A 24,031-nucleotide genomic window follows, 5' to 3' on the forward strand; every position below is an offset into this window, starting at 1 on the left:
AGATTGATTATTAGATTGGTTATTAGATTGGTTATTAGATTGATTATCAGATTGATTATTAGATTGGTTATTAGATTGGTTATTAGATTGATTATTAGATTGATTATCAGATTGATTTTCAGCAGCCCCGGTTCTGGACTGCTTTGCTTGGGGGGGCAGTAAAACCTAATGAGGGGGCATGTTGATAGTCATGTTTTTGAAGCCAGAAATATATTCAAGGCTTGATTTGTGCATGAATGATGACAGCCAAGCTATTGATACTGGCTTAAAGTGATGTATGAGGTAAAGAAATAAAAATGCATGTTTTCGAACTTAAACTTAAAACCCAATGATTAAAAAATACATGTTGATTATGTAAATGGTGAAAAAAGATTATCTAATTGTATTTCATTTTAATACGCCCCCTTAATTAAATTGCCATTACTAATAGAACAACTCTATTTCTTGAAAGGCTTTAATACAAATTTAAGTCAAAGCTGACAAATGTACCTACACACAGACTGAGAATATTCAAACGTGGAAATAGGAATGAGTGAGAATATTTATATTATTGGGAAATTAAAATATAAAGAAAACAAAAGAATACTAATTCTGTAAAAAAAAAGTGTTTACCAGTATACCTGCCTCTCGCTCACACTAACAGAACATATACTGCCCAACTGAACTGTTTGGGGCAGTCTGCCGATTTTTATATGACTCAAAGAGCCAATCAGGAATAAGCAAGGAAATATCTTCACACTGTAAAACAAAATGCATTTTTGTGATTAATTCAGAGATCATTTTAAAAATAGCCGTTGCTTGCATTGTGCTTGGGGGGGCAAAGACACAATTTGGGGGGGCAATGCCCCCCTCAGCCCCCCCCTAGCGCCGGCCCTGATTTTCAGATTGATTATTAGATTGGTTATTGGATTGGTTATTAGATTGGTTATTAGATTGATTATTAGATTGGTTATTTGATTGATTAGATTGGTTATTAGATTTGTTATTAGATTGATTATTAGACTGGTTATTAGATTGGTTATTAGATTGATTATTAGATTGATTATTAGATTGATTGTTAGATTGATTGTTAGATTGATTGTTAGATAGATTATTAGATGGGTTGTTAGATTGATTATTAGATTGATTATTACATTGGTTATTAGATTGATTATTAGATTGATTATTAGATTGGTTATTAGATTGGTTATTAGATTGATTATTAGATTGATTATTAGATTTTAAGGATCTTTTTGTGTTCTATTAAAAGCTCAGGACGGAATTTCAGACGCGCCCCTCAGACTGAGTGTGCAGCGTTTATTTCTGTCCAGCAGGCGGCGGTAACAGTAACAGCATCGCTTCTTTAAACACACAAACAGCGCTAGAAGAAGAGCGGATAAACGTTGTGGTGCAGTATGGGTCGCGAGTCTCGGTGAGTAAAAGCGTTTTTATTCTTATTAATTTTTGTAGTAATTTATTTATTAAACTGTTAGAAAAATAATGAGCTGATATAATTGAGCACAACTGAGCTGAGACTCATCTAGTGATAGTGCTTACTCCATGCTAATGCTAACAGTAATATGGTTAGCATTAGTGCTAACTGTGAATAACATCACTGTTATATAAATAAAAACATTTCATACGATAATTAAGTTAAAAATAATAATACAATAATAAATGCTTATTTAAAGTGAAGTTACAGAATTCTGTTCAGCGTATTATTAAAATACTGAATTTCGCTACAAATTTTTTTATTCTCCTTTATTTTCAAACGTTCTGATAATTGTGGTGATTTTTAAATCCTTATAATTTAAATTTAATGTAAAATAAAACAAAATAAATCAAAACTAAAAAGGAGCTCGGTTATAAGATGATGTTTTGGACTTCCAATCATTCATTTTCACTTTCCTGTGCATCTGTACATTTAACAAGTAGAATAGTCATTATTATTATAAATATTAGGGATATATAATAAGGATTAACCACCATCAGCGGGTCACAGTGAGTCCGGTGTCACATAGAAACACGGGACACCAATTTGATTTGCTTTGGGGTTCAGGCAGCCAATTCATCTTTTGTATGTGTTTGGCTGGTGACCCCAGAGCGCCCACAGAAAACTCCCACAGAAAACTCCCACAGACGCAGTAAGAACATCCCAGAGACACGGACTGAAGGTGAAGATTAAACCCAGGTCCTCATGACTGATGTTGCTGTGCAACACCCACATTACCAGCTGCACCACCATGACAACTATTAACAAATATGATTAATTAATGTTAATAATTGCTTCTTTTTTGTTTGTAGACATTACAGGAAACGTTCGTCGTCACGAGGTCGGTCTGGCAGTCGCTCTAAAAGCCGTTCTCCCAATTCTAAACGTTCTAAGAAAGATGATCGAGCTCGAGATCGAGGAAGGAGAGAACGCTCTCGAAGCAGAGACAGACGTCGATCTCGATCCAGAGAACGCAAAAGACAGAGGTTCTTTATTTCAAAATTATGATATCAAAATACTGTACATTTACCTTCCTGCTGCTCACTGTTTCTCTCTGTTTTTGTCTCTGTGTGTGTGTGTGTGTGTGTGTGTCTGTGTGTGTCTGTGTGTGTCTGTGTGTGTCTGTGTGTCTGTGTGTCTGTGTGTCTGTGTGTCTGTCTGTGTGTGTGTGTCTGTGTGTGTGTGTGTGTCTGTGTGTGTGTGTCTGTGTGTGTCTGTGTGTGTCTGTGTGTGTCTGTGTGTGTGTGTCTGTGTGTCTGTGTGTGTGTGTGTGTGTGTGTCTGTGTGTGTGTGTCTGTGTGTGTGTGTCTGTGTGTGTGTGTGTCTGTGTGTGTGTGTGTCTGTGTGTGTGTGTGTGTGTCTGTGTGTGTGTGTCTGTGTGTGTCTGTGTGTGTGTGTCTGTGTGTGTGTCTGTGTGTGTGTGTGTGTGTGTCTGTGTGTGTGTCTGTGTGTGTGTGTGTCTGTGTGTGTCTGTGTGTGTCTGTGTGTGTGTCTGTGTGTGTGTCTGTGTGTGTGTGTGTGTCTGTGTGTGTGTGTGTGTGTCTGTGTGTGTGTGTCTGTGTGTGTCTGTGTGTGTGTGTCTGTGTGTGTGTCTGTGTGTGTGTCTGTGTGTGTGTGTGTCTGTGTGTGTCTGTGTGTGTCTGTGTGTGTGTCTGTGTGTGTGTCTGTGTGTGTGTGTGTGTCTGTGTGTGTGTGTGTGTGTGTCTGTGTCTGTGTGTGTGTGTGTGTGTGTCTGTGTGTGTGTGTGTGTGTGTCTGTGTGTGTGTGTGTGCACACAGGAGGTCGAGGAGTCGTGAGCATAAACGTACCAGAAGTCGTGAGCGCAGGAGGTCCAGGAGTCGGAGTAAAGGACGCAGGTACAGCACCAGCACATCAGTTACATTTCTGGTGTTTCTGATTGACGTGTTATTAAAACCACCTGCAGTCGAAGATTCAGTAATGTGCTGCAGATGAATCTAAATCTATAGAGGCGAGTCGGTACCTGCTAAAAGAATATTTCAGTTTATTTAAGGTTGTTAAATCAGTCAGTGATGAACAGGTTACAACATATAAATGTACAATATTAGACTTTGAGATGATCAATACCACTCATCACTAGGGGTGGGTTTATAAAATCGATTTTTCGATTCGAATCGATCTTTATTTGAATGATCCGATATCGATTCATATAAACGCGAGATCGATCTTTTAAACACGCCCCTTTTTACGGTGCACACGGAAATCTGTTACCTTCTTTAATCTCGCGTGACCAGCCAGTGTTTTTTCGTGCAACGAGATCTGACCTGCACATCAGTCCAGCATGGCAGAAGCTCCAGTAATACCTGGTTCACACTACATGATTTCTGCCCTGATTTTCGGTGACTGGTCTGCGCTAGATTTGCCGGCTCGGGAGCAACTCGGCTCTTAATCAATGTGAAACAGCGAGGGGAAACACACGGGAGAGGTTGTAAACAAGTGGAGCAGGAGCGTAATTTAGTTATCGTTCTCTACAAAACAAAATATTTATTAACCTCCAACTTCAGAACAATCCCTGTTGGTCGTGTTGCCAAATCCACTCAGATTCCTTTATTTTTTTCTCTTTGATATTACGCTGCTCATCAGAGCACAAACTTTGATCGCTCGCTACTTGTTGGAGTGTATTTTAGGACGTGGTTTCATTAAACCCCTCGTCACTTCTCACGTGTGTTTTTGTGACAAAACGTAGTCTGGGAGAGCAGACAGACTCATCTGAGATTCCTCCTGGTGATAGATGGTGTAGATGTGAAACCCCCCCCATCACCCATCAGTCGTGCAGTGTGAACTGTACAGCGACCCGGCAAATCAGAAAGTCGTGTAGTGTGAACTTGGCATAAGCTGTGCAAACAGCCAGGTGTATGTTTACATTACATTTACACTGTTGTAGCGTGTTAGACATATAAAATAATAATTAAAAAAAAAAATGTATGTTACTGTTTTTTGTTGTGGATTACTTATTTATGTAAAAACAAATATTTTTAATAATGAGTGTTTTTTGTACAATTATCACATTGGTTCTCTGAACATCTGTACATATTTAAACAAAACCTGTTAATGTAACTCAAATATGCCTAAATGTGTTGAATCGAAAATTCGAATCGAAAGTCGAAGATCGAATCGAATCGGGACCTTGTGAATCGGAATCGCATCGATCCAGGAAATTAGTGGCGATACCCAGCCCTACTCATCACTGCTTTAATCTTTAACATGAGAGTTACATACTGCAGCTTCCTGATCTTTAATTAGAGCCCCATTTAGTAAAAACATTTATATAAAATATTCAGGACAGAACTGACTCAGTGGTTAAGGCTCCAAAGTACAATTCAGAAGGTTGTGGGTTCAAATTCTTGTTTATTGTTGGGTTTTTAAACAAGAACCTGTAACAGCACCTGAGGGAAATATGGTCATGGTGATAAACTGTAATTTAAGAACCACAAAATCAGGTGTGCAATACACTGTCCACAGTCAGGTGAGCCATACATGGTTTTGGGCCTGGTGCAAGTTTAAAATTGAAAACTAGGGGCTAAAAATGAATTAATCTCTATTTCTGTCTTTGTTTTAATTATCCAGTCACAGGAGACTTTCATTAATTGTTACATTTCTATAAAACACGGTCTGATTTTGATTGTGATGATGATGTTTGTGTTTATTACAGTAAAGAAAAGTCTGATGCAGGTGATCAGGTGGTAGAAAAGAAGAAGAAAGAGGAGAAGGAGGAGGAACGAGTGGAGGATGTAAGTGTTCGTGTGTGGGAGCAGATAATAAATAAATATTGAAATGACACCCCACAGTGTATAGAATTACATAAACACAATAGATTTTTTTTTCTGTATTAATGTCGGAGGTGATTAGTGAGTTTTATTCTGTTTTATTGTGGTTTGTTTTTTAATTTGAACCGGTGTTCTGGTTGGTGTGCTGCAGCAGGACTTTGATCAGACGACTCTGGAGGAGGAGATGAGGAAGAGGAAGGAGCGAGTGGAGAAGTGGAGAGAGGAACAGAGGAAGAAAGCCATCGAGAACATTGGAGAGATTAGAAAGGAGCTGGAGGAGATGAAGCAGGGCAAGAAATGGAGTCTGGAGGATGATGATGGTCAGTGTGACATCGTGTTCATTTATCAGCACCGTTATACTGTGGCTGACTGAATACAGTGGTGTGAAAAAGTATTTGCCCCCTTCCTTTAATGATTGAAGAACTCATTACATTACTGTGGTGGAATCTGACCTCCACTAACCCAGGTCACGGCACTTTTACTGGTTTCCAGTCAGAACTTTATTATTATTATTCTGCTGCATATTCCAGTTACACTTCAGCTCTAGCTCAAGGGCAGATGCTCTTACATTCCTTTCAGGGTTACTGTAATGGTGTTAAGGTAATTGCTACCTCAGTACCAATTGGTATAGATCCTTAAGCATGTCCACACAGTAACAAGTAATCAGAAAGAGGTATGAGGGGCCAGTGATAGCTCAGTGGTTAAGGTACTGGACTAGTAAACAGAAGGTTGCCGGTTCAAGCCCCGCCACCACCAAGTTGCCACTGTTGGGTCCCTGAGCAAGGCCCTTAACCCTCAATTGCTCATTGTGTAAGTCGCTTTGGATAAAAGCATCTGCTAAATGCTGAAAATGTAAATGTATGAAGATGATGATGATGACATGAACGTGTACTTGTATAGATGATGATGAGGAAGGTCCAGCCTCAGTAGAACATGATGATGGTGAGGATGAGGAGGAAGAGAATCAGAAGGAGAAGAAGGAGGAAGAGGAGAAGGTGAAGGAGGAGAATGGTGAGGAGGAGCTGGATCCTCTGGATGCCTACATGGAGGAGGTGAAGGAGGAAGTGAAGAAATTTAACATGGGGACCATGAAGGGAGGAAATGATAAGGTGAGATACAGGCAGTGATTGAATCTCTTTAATGAAGCACTTATACAGTTTAATGCAAACGTTTGTGACGGTGTGTAGGTTATCTTTTTATTAATGTAAGGAGGAAAATAATTAAGTTTTACTGTAATTCAGATTTATTCTGATTAATTATCTGACATTTAATAATTGTTCATTTCTCAAATTGTGTGTGTGTTTACAGAAGGGTGGAATGACTGTAACAAAGGTGGTGACGGTGGTAAAAACTAAGAAAACTCCTCACACCACCAAGAAGAAAGGAGAACTGATGGAGAACGATCAGGATGCCATGGAGGTACAAACACTCACCGTCTGCTGATTATCACACATGCAGAACATCACAGGAGCTCCATGTTAATGTTATGTTTAACTGGGATTAGATCCTGTAATGTTCTCTCTATGGGATAATCCATCAGATCATTGACTGTGTGTTTACTGTGTGTAGTACTCGTCTGAGGAAGAGGAAGTGGATCTCCAGACGGCTCTTACTGGTTTCCAGACCAAACAAAGGAAAGTATTGGAGCCGGTGGATCATCAGAAGATTCAGTATGAACCATACCGCAAAAATTTCTATGTAGAAGTTCCTGAACTGGCCAGAATGACACCAGAGGGTACGGCTCTAATAACCATTACATTTACTGCCACAGGAGACAAACATGGAGTTTAATGAGAAATATTAAACTCACACTGATTCTAGATTATTGTAACCAGATTTTGTATGTATGTGTGTATGTGTGTGTGTGTGTGTGTGTGTGTGTGTGTGTGTGTGTGTGTGTGTGTGTGTGTGTGTGTGTGTGTGTGTGTGTGTGTGTGTGTGTGTGTGTGTGTGTGTGTGTGTGTGTGTGTGTGTGTGTGTGTGTGTGTGTGTTACAGAGGTGATTGAGTACCGGTTGGAGTTAGAGGGGATCACAGTGAAGGGGAAAGGTTGTCCTAAACCCATAAAGACCTGGGTGCAGTGTGGAACCTCCATGAAAGTTCTAAATGCTCTTAAAAAGTGAGAACATTCTTCAGTTCTCTCTTAATTAGACATAAAATTCTCTCCCTCCTCTTTTTGATTTAATTATTGCCTATTTTAAACACTTCTTTTTCTCTATGACATCCAGTGAAATTTTAGTAAAGTGAGGTAAGATCTGCACTAGTTCTGTGAATACTTATAAAGGGTTGATGTGTGTGTGTGTGTGTGTGTGTGTGTGTGTGTTTCTCAGACATAACTATGAGAAGCCGACGCCCATCCAGGCTCAAGCCATTCCCACTATCATGTCAGGACGTGACCTTATTGGCATTGCCAAAACAGGAAGTGGAAAAACCATTGCCTTCCTGCTGCCCATGTTCCGCCATATTCTGGATCAGACACCACTGGATGAGGGAGAGGGGCCTATAGGTACACACACACACACACACACATTCACACTGTGGATAAACATGAGTCCCAATGCAGAAACATGGACATTCATATAAAGTTAACTGGAATTCTTCTACAACTCATCATTACAGTTCTTTAAGGAAAAGGTCCTTCCCCAACCTGTTGCCACAATGTCACAGAAATTCATAATTTTATTATTCATACTATGCAATCATTAAAAGATTAGGAACCTGATTAGGGGCCCAACAATGGCAGCTTGTCAGAGATGGGGCTTGAACCAGTGACCTTCTGTTTAGTAGTCCAGTACCCTAACCACTAAGCTGCCATAATATTATAGGATTTAGTTTTATAATTTTTTTTAGAAATGGGTGTGGCTGAAACACCTGAACTCAGTAATTAGGTAGGGTGTCCACATACTTTTGGTAATATATTTTACATACAGTTGAGGTCTAACTGTTCAATTTACATACTCATAGAGTAAGTGTACATTTCTGCAACAGTTCTTTGGCTGAATTATTGGAGCACAATGTGAAAGATCTGCTGGGTCCAAAATATATAAACACCGACTCAGATAATAAATGTGGTGCTGTGTTCAATAACATCAATCTTAACATCAATCTTATCTTAATCTTATAGTTTGTATAACTTTGTGTTTTTGTGTTTAATGTGTACATTGCTTGTACACTGTATTATTACTAGAGAGATACCATCAGCCGGAAACTAATTCCTTGTGTGTATCCACATACTTGGCCAATAAATCTGATTCTGATTCTGATCATTTAACTAGTATCATAACTCTAACCCCGATTCCTTAATCCTCTTACCTCATTTTACCTGCTTATTGTGGAACAATTCAGAATAATGTAACTTGAATATTCTAGAAATGTTTCACTCTTATTCCCAATTTTTTGAGTCTGTTGCAGGCAACTTAAAATGTGTTAAAAAGTTGGTCAGTGAAAAGAATCATAAACACACAGCACTGAGTTTCTCTTTCTGTTTCTCCATGTGTGTAGCGGTGATCATGACCCCCACTAGAGAACTGGCTCTGCAGATCACTAAAGAGTGTAAGAAGTTCTCCAAACCTCTTGGTCTGAGGGTGGTGTGTGTGTATGGTGGAACAGGCATTAGTGAGCAGGTACGTACCCCCGACCGGCTTCATAATGACACACCGACCGACTTTAATTTGTGATTTTAATGCGTAATAATTTCGTTGTTAATGATTTAACTCATAAAAATGTATGATAACGTTTTTTTTGCTGTGTTTAGCAGAACGGTAGCCCTCGTTCTCTAAAACAAACTGGTACTGATCTCTGCTGTGTGTAGAAATGTGTAACTCTGCTCAGTTCAAATCAACCAGCTGCTGAAATGAACTGAAATGAATAAATAAATGAACTTTCAACAGAATTAATCCAGCACTTACCCAAACCAATCACAATCATCTTTAATTATGAAATGTGGTTCAGCATGGTCAGAATGTTTTTATTTACAGCATCTGCTTTATTAGAATTACTCTTTGTTTAAGTTCTTAAGTAGAAATTTAAAAGTCGTAATGTGTTTAAGTCTAAAGTTGTACTAAAAATAAGTGTGTGTGTGTGTGTGTGTGTGTGTGTGTGTGTGTGTGTGTGTGTGTGTGTGTGTGTGTGTGTGTGTGTGTGTGTGTGTGTGTGTGTGTGTGTGTGTGTGTGTGTGTGTGTGTGCGCAGATAGCAGAACTGAAGCGTGGAGCTGAAATCATTGTTTGTACTCCGGGCCGAATGATCGACATGTTGGGAGCTAACAGTGGTAAGTCTGAACCATGTTCCCCCCACAGACAGACAGACACACAGACAGACAGACAGACAGACAGACACACACACAGACAGACAGACACACACACACACACACACACACACACACACACACACACACACAGACAGACAGACAGACAGACACACACACACACACACACACACTATTCATGTAATTGTATTTACTGTTCTGTTTGTTTGCTATGTTAATGAATATACGTAGAAGTTGTGTAATGATTTATTTATTGTTATAAATGATTTATGTAGTTATAATCACAGCCGCAGTATTTTGGAGTGTACAGTAGATTGTTTACTGCTGATGGAATTAATAACTGCTTCAGTAGTAAATGTTTATTGGACGTTGAGCTAATAATGACCAGCAGGAGGCGCTATATTATCCCACACATGCACGATAATCTGTAATGTGTGTTTTCCAGGTGAGGGTGCTGCGTATCCGCTGTGTTTAATGTTTGTTTAACAGGTTCTCTGTGCCGAGTGGATGGTACGCAAGAAAATATGCGTTAGTGTGGTTTAGCTTTACCGCACTGGGTTCAGTTCTGTAATGTTAATACAGTGTATCACAAAAGTGAGTACACCCCTCACATTTCTGCAGATATTTAAGTATATCTTTTCATGGGACAACACTGGCAAAATGACACTTTGACACAATGAAAAGTAGTCTGTGTGCAGCTTATATAACAGTGTAAATTTATTCTTCCCTCAAAATAACTCAATATACAGCCATTAATGTCTAAACCACCGGCAACAAAAGTGAGTACACCCCTAAGAGACTACACCCCTAAATGTCCAAATTGAGCACTGCTTGTCATTTTCCCTCCAAAATGTCATGTGATTTGTTAGTGTTACTAGGTCTCAGGTGTGCATAGGGAGCAGGTGTGTTCAATTTTGTAGTACAGCTCTCACACTCTCTCATACTGGTCACTGAAAGTTCCAATATGGCACCTCATGGCAAAGAACTCTCTGAGGATCTTAAAAGACGAATTGTTGCGCTACATGAAGATGGCCAAGGCTACAAGAAGATTGCCAACACCCTGAAACTGAGCTGCAGCACAGTGGCCAAGATCATCCAGCGTTTTAAAAGAGCAGGGTCCACTCAGAACAGACCTCGCGTTGGACGTCCAAAGAAGCTGAGTGCACGTGCTCAGCGTCACATCCAACTGCTGTCTTTGAAAGATAGGCGCAGGAGTGCTGTCAGCATTGCTGCAGAGATTGAAAAGGTGGGGGGTCAGCCTGTCAGTGCTCAGACCATACGCCGCACACTACATCAAATTGGTCTGCATGGCTGTCACCCCAGAAGGAAGCCTCTTCTGAAGTCTCTACACAAGAAAGCCTGCAAACAGTTTGCTGAAGACATGTCAACAAAGGACATGGATTACTGGAACCATGTCCTATGGTCTGATGAGACCAAGATTAATTTGTTTGGTTCAGATGGTCTCAAGCATGTGTGGCGGCAATCAGGTGAGGAGTACAAAGATAAGTGTGTCATGCCTACAGTCAAGCATGGTGGTGGGAATGCCATGGTCTGGGGCTGCATGAGTGCAGCAGGTGTTGGGGAGTTACATTTCATTGAGGGACACATGAACTCCAATATGTACTGTGAAATACAGAAGCAGAGCATGATCCCCTCCCTCCAGAAACTGGGTCGCAGGGCAGTGTTCCAGCATGATAATGACCCCAAACACACCTCTAAGACGACCACTGCTTTAATGAAGAGGCTGAACGTAAAGGTGATGGACTGGCCAAGCATGTCTCCAGACCTAAACCCAATAGAACATCTTTGGGGCATCCTCAAGCGGAAGGTGGAGGAGCGCAAAGTCTCGAATATCCGCCAGCTCCGTGATGTCGTCATGGAGGAGTGGAAAAGCATTCCAGTGGCAACCTGTGAAGCTCTGGTAAACTCCATGCCCAGGAGAGTTAAGGCAGTTCTGGGAAATAATGGTGGCCACACAAAATATTGACACTTCAGGAACTTTCACTAAGGGGTGTACTCACTTTTGTTGCCGGTGGTTTAGACATTAATGGCTGTATATTGAGTTATTTTGAGGGAAGAATAAATTTACACTGTTATATAAGCTGCACACAGACTACTTTTCATTGTGTCAAAGTGTCATTTTGTCAGTGTTGTCCCATGAAAAGATATACTTAAATATCTGCAGAAATGTGAGGGGTGTACTCACTTTTGTGATACACTGTAACTATTAACATTATTGTTGATTTGAATTTTAGGACGAGTGACGAACCTGCGCAGAGTTACATACGTGGTGGTGGATGAAGCTGATCGGATGTTTGATATGGGCTTCGAGCCGCAGGTGAATGTTTTTAATTTCCTAATAACAGCACCAACCAAACACAAATCTCACAAACTCAACACAAACTGTTCAGTCACTGATCAAAAGTCTCATTCTGACAGGAAATTTTACAAAATAGTGATACACTCTCTTACTAACAAACTGTGTGTGTGTGTGTGTGTGTGTGTGTGTGTGTGTGTAGGTGATGCGTATAGTAGATAATGTAAGGCCGGATCGACAGACAGTGATGTTTTCAGCAACATTTCCCAGAGTGATGGAGGCTTTAGCTCGTCGCATCCTCAACAAACCCATCGAGGTTCTGGTCGGGGGGAGGAGTGTGGTGTGTTCAGATGTGGAGCAACATGTGGTGAGAACTCATGAACTACAGACCATACACTCACACACTACAGTTATGTGTGTGTGTACCATATGTGTATAATGTGCGTGTGTGTGTGTGTGTTCAGATAGTGATTGAGGAGGAGAAGAAGTTCCTGAAACTGTTGGAGATTTTGGGACATTATCAGGAGAAAGGATCAGTCATTATATTTGTAGATAAACAGGAACATGCTGATGCTGTCCTGAAAGACCTGATGAAGGCTTCCTATCCCTGCATGTCCCTGCACGGAGGTACACACACACACACACACACACACACACACACACTTCTGTCACTTGACATGGCATTAAATAAACAAATGTATAATTACATTTACCTTCTTTTAAATGACTAAAATGTGTTTAAATAATGATAATATTTATAGAAAGTTTCTGGTCCTTCCATCTGTAAAGCTGAAGGACGTTTGTATCTTGTGCTGCTTTGATTAACACTAATCTTATGTTTGTATAAACAGTTAAAACAATAATAAAATATAATAACACTATGTTCTTTGTCTTCTATTTTTATGTCATGCCATGTAGTCAATCATGAAAATATTAAACAGAAAAACTAAACATTAGATAAATGAATTGCTTATTTGAACACAGTGATATTAATGTCCGTTATTAATTGTAGTAATCTGACTGGATATCTGTGTCACTGGTTTGTGTTTCTCAGGTATTGATCAGTACGATCGTGACAGTATAATTAATGATTTTAAGAGCGGCGCATGTCGGTTGATGGTGGCGACATCAGTAGCAGCCAGAGGATTGGATGTGAAGCAGTTGATCTTGGTGGTGAACTACAGCTGCCCCAACCATTATGAGGACTATGTTCACCGTGCAGGGAGGACTGGTCGAGCTGGAAATAAGGTTAATAATAGTAATAATACATTTAGTTTGAAATAGTGTGTAATTATTAAACAGGAAGTTCCTGTTGTTATTTGTGTGCTTATAATAATATTGCTCAATTTTTTTATCCCAATATTTTTTATGTCTGCAATACTGCTTTGATCTTTATCCTTTCTGTTGTTGGTAATAATGTCATGTTGATAGTGTGTAAACATTACTATGTGTTAACGTGTGTGTGTGTATTGATGTTATTGGTGTGTGTTCTGTTGGCAGGGTTACGCTTATACATTTATCACCGAGAATCAGGTGCGGTACGCCGGTGACCTCATCAGAGCTCTGGAGCTGTCGGGGTCGGCGGTTCCTCCAGAGCTCGAGCAGCTTTGGGCCTCATTTAAAGAGCAGCAGAAAGCGGTAAGGAGTTCCCCTCTTTCCTTTGGGTTTTTATTGATGTTCTGGGAGGGGGGATGTGCATGAGCCCCTGGTACTGTGGTGTGGGATGATGGTTAGATTAGCATGTGATAGTTTAGTTTTCTGAGGATAAAAGACTAAAGCTGTAGTGTTATTAGCATTCCATTAGTAATTTGCTAAAATGCTGCTCTAGTGGTATTAAAACAAAATGTTTTTATTAATGATTAACTACAGATCATTTTTATTCAAATGCAGATTTATGCAAAATTCTGCACCCTTGCTGTTAGATCCCATCAAAAAAGTGTTTTAGTTCCAATATATTTGATGTGGCTCTGCTGATGATGCTATGAATTAATGTTGTGTGGAAGCTTTGAAATGATTATATTGACATGATATATATATATGACATTTTGGTTTTCACACTTTTTACTGATCTAGCCTAGACGTTTTGTTGTGTTTGGAATGCAGAAGTCGGCGTCTGTTTTTGCTAAACACAAGCTGAATTTCTGTATAGAATTGATGTATGGTTTTCTATTTGTGTAATAGATTTTCAGGTTGCATTTCTTGATTCAGCGGTAACCTGTATTAAGTGACACTGGTTTTCTGAAGTGCTCATGAGCCTCTGTGACTATATTTATCACTGTAACATGACTGTTTCTTATGAGGTGCAATCTGAGGGCTCAAAGGTCACGCCCATTCAGCAGTAGCTTCTGGCCCTGCTTTACACAGACTGAGATTTCTCCATATTTTCTGAATCAATTAACAATATTATGTATGGTGAAAGATCCGGATGTGTGTCTGAAACTCAGCAGCACAGAATAACCCGGTAGTGTTAGAGAATCCAGGTGATCATGTGCTGTGATGCTCTGAAAACAGAAGGAGAGCAGTGTGTTACTGTGTGTTACTGTGTGTTACTGTGTGTTACTGTGTGTTACTGTGTGTTACTGTGTGTGTGTGTGTTACTGTGTGTGTGTGCGTTACTGTGTGCGTTACTGTGTGCGTTACTGTGTGCGTTACTGTGTGTGTGTGTGTGTGTGTTACTGTGTGTTACTGTGTGTTACTGTGTGTGTGTGTGTGTGTGTGTGTGTGTGTGTGGTTACAGGAGGGGAAAAGCATTAAGAGCAGCAGTGGATTTTCGGGGAAGGGCTTTAAGTTTGATGAGACTGAGCACGCTCTCGCTAATGAAAGGAAAAAGCTACAAAAAGCTGCGCTCGGGCTTCACGACTCTGATGATGAGGACACCGCCCTCGATGTGAGTCACATGATACAAACTTAAGTGTTATTGAGAATAAATAAAAGTAAGAAATTAATTAAAAAACATGTTTTTTTTGTAAAGCTATTAGATGTGGTGTAATCGACAGAAGCTAACTGGAGCTAATTAGCAGTGCTGACTGTGTGCCTAATTAAATGGTTAAAGCTAATTAGCAAGAGTGATTAGAGTTTAATAACGGCTAATCAGTAAAGTTTGTGACCGTCAGTGTGCAGTTTTATTTCTTCTCATTTGGGCTTTTGGTTCTCCTGGTTCTCCTCTCAGATTGATGAGCAGATCGAGAGCATGTTTAACTCAAAGAAGCGGGTGAAGGATTTGGCAGCTCCGGGTGGCGCCATCCCTTCAGCTTCAGGACTCACAGCGCCTGCTGCAGGACTCGCCGGCCTCGCCGCGCCGTCACCAGGAAACATCCAGAAACTGGAAGTGGCCAAAAAACTGGCAATAAAAATCAACGCCCAGAAGAACCTCGGAGCAGAAGCACAGGTAAAGGATTTGATTCACCTTAAATACAGGAAGTTGTAATGATGCCGAGTTTGAGTTTTTAATCTTGTAAATAATGTCATTTCTGAATCTGATTAATACAAAATATATTGTTTCATCTCAGCTACATTACAATATCAAAAATTTAATAAACTTTTATTTGCTGTTTAATGATAAAAGTTACCTTTGATTTTTTCCTTGATTCTGTTGTACTTACTAACAGCAGCATAATCATAAACTTAAAGTAATCATGACTGTGCTTTAAAATCCACAAAATAATTAATTTTTTTACAGTAATGACGGATTATCTAAAACTACAAAGATGCAGAACATTAAAATCATTTGTATGTTCATACCGTACTGTCTCAAGTTCCTGTGTTCTGTAAAGGCAGTGGCAGCTCAGCGTTTAAAGCATAGGGACTAATCAGTAGGTCACTTGTTCGAGCCCCACAAGTGCCAGTCTGCCATTAATGGGCCCTTGATCAAAGCCCTAAACCCTCAACTGGTTGTTAATCACTTTGGATAAAAGTGTCAACCAAATGCTGTAAATGTAATATTTAGTTTTTGTACAGTTTTCTGTTGAAACAATCTGTTCTAGAAATCTAATACGAGGCTGCTGATCAATTTAATGTGTACTGATCACGTATTGATTATGTGAATTTTAGGATGTGATGCAGCAGGCTACTAATGCCATCCTGCGAGGGGGAACCATGATCGCACCCTCCATTTCTGCCAAAACCATCGCAGAGCAGCTGGCTGAGAAGATCAACGCCAAACTGAACTACACGCCCATCGAGAAACTGGAGGAGGAACGACAGAGTGCAGAGCAAACCGAAACCGTCAAAAGATACGAAGAGGAACTGGAGATCAATGACTTTCCCCAGGTACACACACAAAAACACACACAATTATAGATACACAGTAGATACACACACACACACACACACACACACACACACACACACACACACACACACACACACACACACACACGCACTAACTACAGTGGGGCCAAAAAGTATTTAGTCAGCCACTGATTGTGCAGGTTCTCCTACTTAGAAAGATGAGAGAGGTCTGTAATTTTCATCATAGCTACACTTCAACTATGAGAGACAAAGTGAGAAAAAACAATCCAGGAAATCACATTGTAGGATTTTTAAAGAATTTATTTGTAAATTATGGTGGAAAATAAGTATTTGGTCACCCACAAACAAGCAAGATTTCTGGCTCTCACAGACCTGTAACTTCTTCTTTAAGAAGCTCTTCTGTCCTCCACTCGTTACCTGTATTAATGGCACCTGTTTGACCTCGTTATCTGTATAAAAGACACCTGTCCACAGCCTCAAACAGTCAGACTCCAAACTCAACCATGGCCAAGACCAAAGAGCTGTCGAAGGACACCAGGAAGAAAATTGTAGACCTGCACCAGGCTGGGAAGAGTGAATCTACAATAGGCAAGCAGGTCGGTGTGAATAAATCAACTGTGGGAGAAATTGTAAGAAAATGGAAGACATACAAGACCATTAATAATCTCCCTCGATCTGGGGCCCCACGCAAGATCTCATCCCGTGGGGTCAAAATGATCATGAGAACGGTGAGCAAAAATCCCAGAACTACATGGAGGGACCTGATGAATGACCTGCAGAGAGCTGGGACCAAAGTAACAAAGGCTACCATCAGTAACACACTACGCCGAGAGGGACTCAAATCCTGCAGTGCCAGGCGTGTCCCCCTGCTTAAGCCAGTACATGTCCAGGCCCGTCTGAAGTTTGCCAGAGAGCATATGGATGATCCAGAAGAGGATTGGGAGAATATCATGTGGTCAGATGAAACCAAAATGGAACTTTTTGGTAAAAACTCAACTCGTGTTTGGAGAAAGAAGAATGCTGAGTTGCATCCCAAGAACACCATACCTACTGTGAAGCATGGGGGTGGAAACATCATGCTTTGGGGCTGTTTTTCTGCAGAGGGGACAGGACGACTGATCCGTGTTAAGGGAAGAATGAACGGAGCCATGTATCGTGAGATTTTAAGCCAAAACCTCCTTCCATCAGTGAGAGCATTGAAGATGGAACATGGCTGGGTCTTCCAGCATCACAATGGTCCCAAACACACCGCTCGGGCAACGGAGTGGCTCCGTAAAAAGCATTTCAAGGTCCTGGAGTGGCCTAGCCAGTCTCCAGACCTCAACCCCATAGAAAATTTGTGGAGGGAGTTGAAAGTCCGTGTTGGCCAGCGACAGCCCCAAAACATCACTGCTCTAGAGGAGATCTGCATGGAGGAATGGGCCAAAATAGCAGCTACAGTGTGTGCAAACCTGGTGAAGACTTACAGGAAATGTTTCACCTCTGTCATTGCCAACAAAGGTCATGTTACAAAGTATTGAGTTGAACTTTTGTTATTGACCAAATACTTATTTTCCACCATAATTTACAAATAAATTCTTTAAAAATCCTACAATGTGATTTCCTGGATTGTTTTTCTCATTTTGTCTCTCATAGTTGAAGTGTAGCTATGATGAAAATTACAGACCTCTCTCATCTTTCTAAGTAGGAGAACCTCAATGGCTGAACAATCAGTGGCTGACTAAATACTTTTTGGCCCCACCGCTCTTCACCTGAAATTGATTAGTGTGTGTAATTACAAAGTTCACACTGTATGAATCTGGGATGATTTTTAAACTCTCACATAACAGAATTATACAATCCAAACTGGAATATTTGAATCTATTACACAATTTATGTGGGTTGTGAAAAATATTGAATTCTGCACTTTTAATTTTCACTTAGAGACAGAAATGTGTTGCAGTCCCTTAATTTCATGTCCACAGGTCTTGGTATTTGATTTTCTGTATGTTGGACCCTCGTCATGAGCACCTTTACTTTCTTACACAAACTAAGAGACCGTCTGCAAAAGTGAAACTGATATTAAATGTAGCATCATGGTGCTCAGACCAAAGCTGCAAAATTTAAGCATTAGTAAAAACTAAGTTGAAACAGAAAGGCAGTTTGGGAGAACGCTACTTGATTTCCAAGGCTGGCAGTTTTAGTTGTGCTTACTTGGCAAGAAGGAATTCTCAGCTACTGGTTGTACAGATTAAGCACTGACACACTTTTTATCAGTTTGACGTTTAAATTGATAAATGAAACCCTAGTTTAGGCTGAATTCTTCTTAAGTGCAATAAAGCTCAAAGTCAATAAAATGACATATTAGTTAATATTTTAAAAAGCTGTTCATTTCAACCTAAACTTTTTTCCAATTCTGCATTTGAGGGTTAAGGGCCTTTCTTATGGGACTGACGGTGTCAAATTGGTAGTGGTGGGGATTAAACCAGTGACCTTTCAATTACTAGTCAAGAAACTTAACCAATCTAACCACAACTGTGTGTTTGTGCAGACGGCGAGGTGGAAGGTGACGTCAAAGGAAGCTCTGCAGAGAATTGGTGAATATTCAGAGGCTGCAATCACCATCAGAGGAACGTACTTCCCCCCGGGAAAAGAACCCAAAGAGGGAGAGCGCAAAATTTATCTCGCCATAGAGAGTATGTCCTTTCTCTCTCTCTCACACACACACACACACACACACACACACACACACACACACACTCACTCACTCACTCACTCACTCACTCACTCACTCACTCACTCACTCACTCACTCACTCACTCACTCACACTCTCTCTCTCTCTCTCACACACACACACACACACACACACACACACACACACACACACACACACACACACACACACTCTCTCACTCTCACTCACTCATACACATACACACACACACACACACACACACACACACACACACACACACACACACACACACACACACACACACACACTCTCTCACTCTCACTCACTCATACACACACACACACACACACACACACACACACACACACACACTAGGGTTGGGCGGTATGACAGTATTACTGTATACCGCGGTATTTAAAAATGGTGACGGTATTTTTTAAATGTGAAGCGCCAAATTTCTGCTTCAGGTTTACCCTGAAAACTGAGACTTTAGGACATGCGCACATCCACAGTAAGGGAGGGGTGGGAGGGGTGGGAGGGGTAGGCGGTTGGAGCTCGCTGATTGGCTGTGGGGTGCTCACTGGTGATAACACAGAGAGACGAGTGAAGAGCCACACTGGCTAGCGTTAGCTGTGAGCTAACAAGCAGAAACTGAATAACGGCTCGTCTTTTAATTTTTCAAAATCAACATTTTTTATCAGTTCAAGCGGAAATGAACACGAGCGCGTGCATGCGCGGACATGTACTTATTTACTAAATATATCTTCAGTGTAAATCGAGCACAAGCGTTGAGAAAAAGGAGCAAACAGTAATAATAACGTTACGCCCAATCCACTGTTCTGACTCTTGTGTCTGCCATAGATTTTCCTGCCTATGTAAGAACTATTTTTTCATAAATAAAAGCGCTATATTAAGAAAAAAGAACGTCTCACCTGTCGTGTAATGTGAATTATAAAATATATTGTCTGGCCCTTTATGAATGTTAAGCGCACTATAGGGCGTAGGGAGCGAGTGTGTAGGGAAGAGATCGGATTTGTACCGTTTCCGTGCTCGTGTTTTGCACTGAGCTTGTGTGATATTTAAAGTAGAGTTCTCGTTAACCACTCAAATGTTTGGACTTTGAATTATTTTAACATTATTTTACATCACCGTCATCGCAACATGAACATTTACATTCATATTTTTTGTTACGGTATAGAACTTAATTGTGGATTACAGGCAGAACTAATCGTACACGTTCATACACTTTTAAGAAATATCTGTAACTATAAAGTAAGCAGTTAACTTTTGGAATATATTGAAGTGTTTAGCCGCTATTATTCTGTTTTGTGTGGGCAGAGAGAGATTACAATGCCAAAATGTTATGTGTTAATGTTTGTGTTAAAGTGTAATTGATACACATGCATTTATACTTATGCGTATTTATTATAGATCAGATAAGATAAGCAATGTTTGACGTTCAGATTGTTAAATCTTTTTATAATAAAACATTGAAATATTGTAATTACACTCAAGTGTGTACCCCCAACCCCCCCCCCCCGCGGTAATACCGTATACCGCGGTATTTCCTGAAGACGGTATGACGGTATGAAAATCGGCAATATCGCCCAACCCTAACACACACTTACACACTCACACACTCATTCACTCACTAAACACACTCATTCACTCACTCTCTCACTCTCTCATTCACTCACTCACACACTCACTCACTCTCTCACTCTCTCATTCACTCACTCACTCACACACTCACTCACTCTCTCACTCTCTCATTCACTCACTCACTCACTCTCTCATTCACTCACTCACTCACACACTCACTCACTCTCTCACTCTCTCATTCACTCACTCACTCACTCACTCACTCACTCACTCTCTCATTCACTCACTCACTCACTCACTCACTCTCTCACTCTCTCATTCACTCACTCACTCACACACTCACTCACTCACTCACTCACTCATTCACTCACTCACTCACTCACTCACTCACTCACTCACTCACTCTCTCACTCTCTCATTCACTCACTCACTCACTCACTCACTCACTCTCTCACTCTCTCATTCACTCACTCACTCACACACTCACTCACTCACTCACTCACTCACACTCAGCAAGTTGTTATCGCTAGAAATCATTTTCTTGCTCAGAACTATAATTTACATGGATGGTGTAAGTTGGAGTGAACAGCTAAGTAATAAGTGCTAATGCTAGTGCTAATGTTTCCATTGAGCAGTAAACAATTGAAAGCAGCTAAACTTGTGGTGCTGTGTGCAGTGGTTGTTTTGTTGATATCTGTTTGACTGTGTTATAGGCTGATATATTTGCTTTGTGTGATTATTGCCATGCTTATCTTACTGTACTGTTGCTATGGTAATAATTGCTTGTGTACCTGTTGCTACTGTGATATCTCAGCTTTGTCTAATTGTTGCTATAGTAAAATCACTGTGCTGTGAGAGGTGTGGTGTAAAGTACTGTTCTAATGGGTATTTAAAAATATTTAATTTTTAGAGTAACCCTAAAATGCTAAATTTGTTGCAGGTGCTAATGAGTTAGCGGTACAAAAAGCTAAGGCTGAAATTACTCGACTTATCAAAGAGGAACTCATACGCCTGGTAACTATTATTATTATTATTATTAAATTAAATGTGCTGGATTATGGTTGATTGTGGTTTATTAGTGAAGCTGCTGCTTCTTATAATATATTATTATTTCATTGATATAATGATGTAAAAAAACGTCTGATTGTGCTTTACTGTTTTTTTTTTTTTTTTTCGTTTCAGCAAAACTCGTACCAGCCGACGGCTAAAGGCCGATACAAAGTTCTGTAGACGGAGACGCTTTGATGTTTGTTATTTCTTCATTAAATCTGATTTTGCTTTTTTAGTTTGATGTAGATGTGATTTTGCTTTCTGTGTAAAACAATCAGTACATTAGGTTTTCTTTTACACAATAAACACATTTTAAACTGAAAACCATTGTATTTTTATATATTATTTGTAGTATAAATGTTTGTGCTGATTTTAAAATTCTTCTGGTTTAAAATGATTTGTTATTGAAATAGCAGAATCAAGAGTCCTGACCTTAATCATACTAAGATGCTGTGGCATGAATCAAGGAGGGTTGAGTGTGTAAGCATCCCAGAAATATTGATGAACTAAAAAAGGTAAAACAAAAACCCAGGTTTAGGGTTTTATTAGGGGGTAATGGTTATGGGATTAGGATTAGAGCTTTGGGTTTAGGGTTAAGTTAGGGTTAGGGTTAGGTTGGCGTTTAGGTACACAGCTGAAATCAGTGGTGGCATTCAATTGAGTTATCTTTTACAATATACAAATTATTAGTATTTTTTCTGATGTGTGTTTAAAATTTTTTCTTTCCTGTCCGTCGCCTTTACCAGCTATCTTACTTTCATCTTGAGCCAGTTTATGGGTTAATAGAACCCAAACCCAGTGTGTTGTGTAGAACCAGCAGATCTGTTTTCTTCTGGGGATAAGTGGGCCCCTAGTAGGCAGATAAGTAAGTAAGTAGGTGGTTAGAGGTCCTTGTGTGTTTGGGCCCTTCAGTGGCCCTACAAGTTTATCATAAATAAACTTGCATTACCTTGCCTTAACTTGCCTACATTTGTAGTTTTTATTTATTTATATTTTTAATTCTGAGCTCACAATCTACAGTGGGGAAAATAAGTATTTGATCCTGTTGTGGGAATTCAAAATAACCCTTAAAGATTGACACAGACAACCGGGATAATGATAAAAGCAAATAATCAATTTATTACTCAGCTGAGGACCAATCTCAATGCAAACGCTCACACAGCTTTACAGAGGAGAGAGGCGTATGCCGTCTGTAGTATCGCAGTATTTATACCCCACTTTACTACCCCTTCAGGCTAACTCTTCCCAGCGACCCAACTCAAGGTCAACTTTCCACACCAAACTTGCTTATCATCCAACAAGAATAGTCAGTTTGTTAGAAACATGGCGTACTTCCACAAGAATGCACCCGTATCAAAACCCTGCGTGCACCCCCGCACACACAGTCCTGACACCCATGCATTCCCACGGAAGCAAGAAGCCCATGCCAAGGTCAACATATCGCTGCCCTTAAGAAACCTTCCAAAAGTCTCTTCTACCTCTGCTAATTGAACTAAGAAAGCATAAACTTATGAGTTTAATGCAAATAACTAATATAATATAAAATTTCCATTCACAATCCTTCCTTTTGTCCTTCCTGGACAACACAAACAAAATTTTATATACTTAACAAACTTTTCATTCACAATTAACGTCAAAAACCTACCTTTCCCTTGTCAGAGTTTTAAGGTATTGTTATCATACAGTAAACACACCTAAAAATAGTATGAAATGAATATTTCTGAGAATATCACTAAGAATAGATTCCCCTCTTCTTGTGACTATGTCACAAACCCATAAGTGATGAATAAAGTATTAATATAAGAATTATTAATATAATTGCTTAATATAAATGTTACATGCTATCTACTTGTTCATCCTGTCATCCCCCAGGGGTGGTCAAAAAAACCCTTAGGCCCACAAGAAAATTCTCATGAGCTAATTATCAACCAATTTCTAATTTGGGGAAAATTCCACACCCTACTCATCTTACCAATCAACCTACCTGATGCGATAGTGTACTTGACACCTTAGGTTCAGCACAGGATGACTCGTATAATAAATGATTACATATAAAATGACTTATATGATTAAGCCTATCAGACAACCATTCTACCTTGATTAAATGCTTCAAAATTTTTCATAAAGGAAAGAAAAAAGAAAAGAAAACATTTGAAAATCACCAGTAAATATGATTATACGAGTAAGATAAATGTGAGTAAATATTTGTGTAAATGATTAAATATAAAAATAAGTAAATATAAAAAATATTTAATAAAAAAAAAATAAAAAACCCAACTACTCAAAAGACATTAAATCATCAAAAACTTCTATCAACTTGAGTGATAAGATAATCAAAACAGAAACTCTCAGTCAAAAGAAACTCAAAAGGTGAATAATTTCACATAAATTATTTAACAGTTTTCAATAATACTGATACCTAATTCTCGAACACCTGTTTAACTTTTCCCCAATTCAACTTATCTAAGCCACATCAAATCTTAGACATGCTAACATGCAATACACCATGTGTCAAACATTGGGCTTTCATTTTTTATCAGACTTTGAAATTTCTAGGTTAGGTGAGCCTTTGCCATTTTTGACGTACAGTGTATCACAAAAGTAAGTACACCCCT

General features: G+C 39.7%; 1 protein-coding gene across 2 annotated transcripts; it reads left to right on the forward strand.

Moving 5' to 3' along the window:
* Positions 1-1,343: 1,343 nt before the first annotated feature.
* On the forward strand, positions 1,344-21,740 carry ddx46 (DEAD (Asp-Glu-Ala-Asp) box polypeptide 46). 2 transcript variants are annotated; one of them, XM_063011598.1, is made up of 23 exons: positions 1,344-1,411; positions 2,284-2,457; positions 3,250-3,327; positions 5,142-5,220; positions 5,408-5,576; positions 6,157-6,365; positions 6,565-6,675; positions 6,826-6,991; positions 7,254-7,374; positions 7,586-7,761; positions 8,757-8,878; positions 9,446-9,524; positions 11,777-11,859; positions 12,041-12,205; positions 12,303-12,465; positions 12,893-13,086; positions 13,339-13,476; positions 14,576-14,725; positions 15,008-15,226; positions 15,889-16,107; positions 18,620-18,764; positions 21,307-21,380; positions 21,549-21,740. In XM_063011598.1, the coding sequence occupies exons 1-23, from the start codon at positions 1,395-1,397 to the stop codon at positions 21,594-21,596; spliced, it is 3,099 nt and encodes a 1,032-aa protein (XP_062867668.1). In that variant the 5' UTR covers positions 1,344-1,394; the 3' UTR covers positions 21,597-21,740. The 2 variants fall into 2 exon arrangements, with proteins under 2 accessions (XP_062867668.1, XP_062867669.1); XM_063011599.1 differs by having other exon boundaries at positions 5,411-5,576.
* The last annotated feature ends 2,291 nt before the right edge of the window (positions 21,741-24,031 follow it).

The sequence above is a fragment of the Trichomycterus rosablanca genome, chromosome 16 (assembly GCF_030014385.1).
Source record: "Trichomycterus rosablanca isolate fTriRos1 chromosome 16, fTriRos1.hap1, whole genome shotgun sequence".
Lineage (NCBI taxonomy): Eukaryota > Metazoa > Chordata > Actinopteri > Siluriformes > Trichomycteridae > Trichomycterus > Trichomycterus rosablanca.

Coding starts and splice junctions, on each gene's coding strand:
- ddx46 (XM_063011598.1), top strand. Junction 5,221..5,407: donor AGGAGGAACGAGTGGAGGAT/GTAAGTGTTCGT, acceptor GGTGTGCTGCAG/CAGGACTTTGATCAGACGAC. Junction 12,206..12,302: donor CAGATGTGGAGCAACATGTG/GTGAGAACTCAT, acceptor GTGTGTGTTCAG/ATAGTGATTGAGGAGGAGAA.